The 6,168-nt window shown below is 41.1% G+C and overlaps 3 protein-coding genes across 3 annotated transcripts; all 3 read left to right on the forward strand.

Annotated features, from left to right (window-relative positions):
- Positions 1-601: 601 nt before the first annotated feature.
- LOC108602506 lies at positions 602-1,504 on the forward strand. Its single transcript, XM_017990633.1, has 3 exons — positions 602-800; positions 859-1,307; positions 1,370-1,504. The coding sequence occupies exons 1-3, from the start codon at positions 669-671 to the stop codon at positions 1,455-1,457; spliced, it is 669 nt and encodes a 222-aa protein (XP_017846122.1). The 5' UTR covers positions 602-668; the 3' UTR covers positions 1,458-1,504.
- Positions 1,505-2,231: 727 nt separating this feature from the next.
- On the forward strand, positions 2,232-3,173 carry LOC108602453. The gene is made up of 3 exons (XM_017990576.1): positions 2,232-2,435; positions 2,493-2,926; positions 2,995-3,173. The coding sequence occupies exons 1-3, from the start codon at positions 2,310-2,312 to the stop codon at positions 3,077-3,079; spliced, it is 645 nt and encodes a 214-aa protein (XP_017846065.1). The 5' UTR covers positions 2,232-2,309; the 3' UTR covers positions 3,080-3,173.
- An 808-nt stretch (positions 3,174-3,981) lies between these two features.
- Positions 3,982-5,021, forward strand: LOC108602374. Its single transcript, XM_017990479.1, has 3 exons — positions 3,982-4,213; positions 4,273-4,712; positions 4,770-5,021. The coding sequence occupies exons 1-3, from the start codon at positions 4,094-4,096 to the stop codon at positions 4,852-4,854; spliced, it is 645 nt and encodes a 214-aa protein (XP_017845968.1). The 5' UTR covers positions 3,982-4,093; the 3' UTR covers positions 4,855-5,021.
- Positions 5,022-6,168: the final 1,147 nt, after the last annotated feature.

Consider the following 6,168-nt stretch of genomic DNA (forward strand, 5'->3'; position numbering starts at 1 on the left):
TTGCTAAATCTATGTCAAGTAAGTAGTTTTTTTGCAGCTCAGGCCTGTCCAGTCCGCTTTGCTCAATTCCAAACCCTATTTCATTTAAATAACATAAATGAAATTTATATAAATATAAAATTGGTTTGCGATGAAAAGGTGAGTTAGGTGAATAGTCAAGTTATTAGCAAACAAAAAGTTAATTCTTATTTTTCAAGCTTTGAACTCAAATCCGAATTTACTTTGATTGATTTAGAGCCATGGACGTAGCCAGTTTGTAATATAGGGGCTGTAATAAGGCATTTCATAATTTATTATTACTTCATTATTTATTATTTTATATATATATGTATATGTATTTGTTTAAATAACTTACATTTGGCTAATAGCTGGCTACGCCCATGAGCAATTGTTATGCAATTCAATTGTAAGTTGGTCGCAAGTAATTGCAGTCGAGGGTCTTTAGCTTTGACTACATCACATGATACAACGAGCTTTGGCTCTATAACACGATGAATAACATTTGGCTGTTTACCAACACTGTTCTGTTTATCAGAGCAATGATATCATATGATTAATTACTAGCTCATTAGCGCATTTCATGTGCCAACAAACTGTTTGTTGGTCAGTTGAGCATTGGTGGCATTTATAGTTGGTCCAACTCACACGCAACGCTTCTCTGCCCCAGCATGTGTCCAACTTTCAAGCTGATCTGCACCACTCTGCTGCTCTGCGCGCTGCACTCGCAGTCAGTAGCCGCTCAAGATGCAGTTCCAGTTCCCTGCAATGTCAGCGTCAGCATGGCCTTGGATTTGGAAAAGGTAAGCAGGACCGGCGATTCTATTGGCATTGAAGCTTATGTCACAATTCTGCGCACAGTTTGCAGGCATTTGGTGGGAGATTGCACGCCAGCCAACGTCAACATACTTTTGCACTCAAATCAACATAACGGTGACGAATGACAAGGATGTGCAAATCGATACGACCTATTCGAATACGCCTATATACCCCTGGGTCAACCAGACCATGAACGCCACATTTACGGCGGATAACAACACAGCCAAGCCGGATGGCTACAACTTCACCTACTGGAATGCACCCAACTATACGCCGTATACGGTGTACAAAGTGTTGAATACAGATTACGACAACTATGCCTTCATTTGTGGCTATACCAATGCCACCGATGATGACACTGCGTTCGGCATTATCATAGCCAGGAATCGCGTGCTCTCCACCGAAGTTCTCGACAAACTGGAGAGTGAAAGCTCAGCCAAATACGAGAATTTCTTCAACGGCAGTATGATCTTAGTTAGCCAAGCAGACACGTGAGTATCAACTTTGTTTGACCTTTAGTCCCTTATTAATCTATGTGTCTGAACCTTTACAGTTGTAGCGCCAATGGAGCCGATCCCAGCACAGTCTTTGGCATGTTCTATGCTGTGTTTGCCTGCATCATTTACTGCTTAACTAAATAATTTTGTAAACACAATAAATGAATTACAATTTTATCTACTTCAATTAATATTAGTCACTGTTCACATTGATCAACTAAGTATCTGCGAAAATAAATAGAAAATGTGTCTTTAAAATTATTGTATCAACTTTGTTGTTATTAAAGTGTTCTTCCTTTGCTGCGTACATGGCCTACACAGACATACTATATAGTAAACGTCAAATATCTTATCAGTTCTATAGTTGTCTATAGTTATTATTATTATCTAGATAACAGCAACGCCTCGACATTGGCGTTGCTTCTTTTGCACTCAGTTCACCAATTATCAGTTCTATGCAAGTTTTGTTGTTGCTCCGAATACTTATGGAGCTGAATCACTTTTTATTTTTGCTATGTCTACGATACGAAGGTAGTTGGAAAAGCCATGGGGAAATTTTGACAGTGAGACAGGTTGGGTACAGCAATTCGCCAATCGGGGAACTTTTAATATCAGTAAGTTTTCATCAATTATAATAGAAACTTTAACTATTATTTAATACTCCTATTGAATGAAGTTAAGACAGAATTCAAAAGTATCGAGCATGACTCATATCTCTTTAATAGGTTTACATTAAGGATTAACAATTTCGATTGTAAAAGCTCTAGACTACAAAGAAGTAATTTGTAATAAAATCGCTTTATTGGTAAACTACACGTCATACAATGAAAACAATTGCAAATTCTGAATGTGTTCGAATCGATCAATCATTTCCCTAATCCCGCAGTTGCCTATAAAAGACACCGGGCGTACACTCAGAGCGACAGTATTCCGAGGCTCTCTAAACGAAAAGGATATCAATAGTGTTAAGCAGTAAAAAGAAAAACCTTTGTGAATATGTGCAAAATTGTGATTGTTGTAGTCGCCGCCTTGGCACTCTTCTCTGGCCATGCGCTGGCCCAGAATCCACAAACACCTCAATGGTGCAACGTGTCCACCAGTTTGATTTGGAATAATACAGATGTAAGTAGCTCACGGTTTGAGGCAAGTGCAGTGTTGTGACTCTAGCTTGTTATGCAGTTCTTCGGCAATTGGATGGAGGTAGGACGTAACCCCATTCAGGGCACACCCGGTTGCATGATCTTCTACGGAAACTTGACTTCCGATAATGTGACGCTGTCCATCAATGGCTCTCGCTCGGCTAATCCTACATCGGTGTATGGCACCATACATGAGTCAGCCAAGGTCAAGCTGGTAGCGAATGCCACCACGGGCTACAACGTTACCTTCAACAATGGAGCGCCAGTGATGACCAAGCTGCTGCAGTTCGTCAACTACACGTATCTCATTGGCTGCGGCTACACCGACAACCAAGACATGAGCACCAGCTTTGGTTTCATTCTGGCCCGCAGCAACTACACCCTAGACAACACACAAATTGCCGCCAACAATGCTAGCAAGCTATACAGCAACTTCCAAAATAGTTCCACCTTCGGCACAATTAACCAAAAAGGGTAAGTTGCCATAACCATTTGAAGCAATGCAATTCAACCCAATTAATTTATTTTTCTCTTTTTGCCAGATGCATATACAGTTCGGCCTCACAGTCTCTGCCCATGATTTCTGGGTTTGTGGCGCTGGCGCTGTTGCTGATCAAGGCGCACTAACTCTCTTTCACTATGTGCTTGCCCTCATATAAACAAACTCCCTTTTAAAATATTGCTCTGCGTTTATATTTTATAATAAATTAAAAAACAGAAAGCCTTGAACAAATTTAATTTAGAATGAACGACTTATCTTGCTAAATCGTAGTTGCATGCCTAGTGAAATTTATGACATTTGCTTTACTTTTCACAAATAAGATTCATTTGCGTGAGTGCGAAGTGCAAAGAAATCAATTGCATTTGTGCATTGCACTTAATCTTCATGCAATTTATCAATTTTGAAATAAATACAATAAAAAGTGTATTTTGCCATCCGGCACATTTCTTTTAAGCACTTTCAGCAATGTGCCTGCAGTTATCTGGCTGAACTTGCGGAAACGTTGTATCTTTATGAGATAATAAGTTACTTATGTATGCCAACTTACTACGTATGTATTCGCTTTGTGTTGTTATTTTAATGACGTGATTCGATGGATTCGTGGATGGAGTATTATGGCCTCTGATGTGAATAATTATAGATAGCGCTATTTTTCTAACAAGATAGTATGCTTATGTTCTTCTTTGGAAATAATTTTGGCCACATGCCGTCAATTAGAAGCTTAGCACTTGATAGTTATCAAGCAGGGGAACTTTATAAAGCAAACGATAAAAATTAAGCCCAAGCGATTAGTCACTGCATAGACAGTTGAATATTTTTATACGATTTTTACATTTCATGCCAATGATAACCGACGTCAGGCAGAGCCCAAGTGAACACATCGGTCGCTGTGTGTCTGTGTGTTTGTGTGTGTGTGTGTGTGTGTATGTGTGTAAGCTGATAAGGTGCAGAGAACAATGCTGAATGTATCTGCTTGCCACACACTGCTCTGTGTGGCAGTCGCCTATAAAAGACACCCAGCCCAAGTGCGAAGTGACAGTATTACTTACGAGGCCCTCGAAACGAAAATTGCCAGTTAAACGCGACGCAAGGATTAAAATAGTGTTAAGCCATAGACAAGAACGAAACGAACAGTGATTATGTGCAGAATTGTGATTGTTATAGTTGCCGCCTTGGCACTCTTCGCTGGCCATGTGCTCACCCAGGACGTAGCTAAGACGTGCTTCGATGCCAGCGGCATTACTTGGAATAATACAGAAGTAAGTAGCACAGCGTCTAAGCCAAAGATAGTTCGCTTACAATTATCATGTGACCTTAGTACTTTGACACCTGGATGGAGATTGGACGTAACCCAATTCAGAACACACCCGGCTGCGTCGCTTTCACAGCGAATCTGACAAATGATAATGTGACGCTAGCCATCAATGGCTCTCACTCGGCCAATCCTACAGCGCTGTATGCGGACATTCGCGAAACTGCCCGTGTGAACCTGTCGGCCAACAACTTCGACCAGGGCTACAACGTCAGCTTCACCTCCGGCAGCACACAGAACGCGCCAGTTACGATCAAACTGCTGGAATACGTGAACAACACCTATCTCGTAGGCTGCGGCTTCACCAACAAGTCAGACATAAGCAGCAGCTTTGGCTTTATTCTCTCCCGCTCCGAGCACAATGGCACGCTGGCAGCCAAGGAAGCTGCCTCCAGGTACAGCATCTTCCAAAACAATGCCACCTATGGCCAAATCAACCAACAGGGGTAAGCTGAATCCAAATCTTCAGAGTTCATGTTGCTTATCATTTGCTTCTCCTACAGTTGCAAGAAGAGCTCGGCTGGCCAATCGCTGCCTATGATTTCTGGTGTTGTGGCGCTGGCGCTGTTGCTGATCAAGGCGCATTGACTCGTTAATTATTTGCTTGCCCTCATATAAAAGTGCTTCTTTTTAGAATATTGGTCAGACTTTTATTTAGTTTCTAGTGATTACTTTACAACATAACTGTGTCAACAAGCAAACAACTGCAGCAGCAGCAACAACAATTACAGGCAACAACAAATAAAAAATAAATTAAAGTAATAATAATTAAAGCAGCCGAGTGTACCTATAGAACAACACACATCGTGTGCTACACATTTTTCTGTTTTCCATTGAACATTGCTGTGGGCGCATTAATTTGTCTGCGACATGTACAAAAGCATGCGAGATAAGATAACGGTAACGGTAAAGATAAATATTGATAGCCAAACAGGTCACCGCGCAGCAAGTCATAAGTGCCAAGCAGCCTCGAACATGCTCCCATAGGCAAAAAACAATAATTTTGCTAGTTTTCAAGTGCGCCATAAATCAATCATACGCCATGTATGCCGCATTACTTTTTCCTCTGTTTGGCTTGGCTTGTCATTTGTCAGTCAGTGTAGCAGAGCAGACCTTATCGTCAGCCCGCAAAACAAACGCTGATTGATTCCCAAATCACTCAAGTCTGTGATTTCTAATTCATTTATTTATGGTGTGCTATTAATCAAAGCGCTTATCTCTGCTTTGCTCGTTAGCATTTATAATAATTGCTATCATATCGATAACATGCCGTAATCAAAAGTCTAATAAACGAATTTGTTTATTAACAATAGTTTAACGATTAATTGCTACTGATTTAGCGTACCTATAAAATATTCCCAACCCAACATCAACTGTCATGTCAGAGGCTAGAGACTACTTGAAAGTTGAGTACAAACAGATATCTGCACTAAGCAAGCTCGCTCTGCTCTGTCAACTCCACTTAATGCCAAGTTCATGCGAATTGCTCGGGCTGCTTAATTGACTACAAGGCAGAGACCACAAGACGGTTGAGTTGGCAACACAGAAAATGAGGCAGGAATCTAACTTCACTGGCATGGAATTTGTTTTGTTTATATTAAGCAAATACTTAAAATACTTTGTGCTTCGCTTGGTAGTTCCAATGGTTTGTCATGCGCTTATCAGTTGTTGTTGTTTACCCAAAGGTCTCCTGGTCTCCTTGCTACAGTATGCTTGTTTGCCCATTTGACTCGATTCAATCAACAGCAGCACACGCATTGACCTTTGCACACAAAAGCGGCAACAACACTTTCCATCTCTTTGTCTGTGTGTGTGTGTGTGTGTGTGTGTGTGTAAGGATTCTTTTGTTGGCACTTGACCCGCGGCAAGCAGCAAGGCTGTGGCTCGTTTGCTAGCGCGGAG

The sequence above is a fragment of the Drosophila busckii genome, chromosome 3R (assembly GCF_011750605.1).
Source record: "Drosophila busckii strain San Diego stock center, stock number 13000-0081.31 chromosome 3R, ASM1175060v1, whole genome shotgun sequence".
Lineage (NCBI taxonomy): Eukaryota > Metazoa > Arthropoda > Insecta > Diptera > Drosophilidae > Drosophila > Drosophila busckii.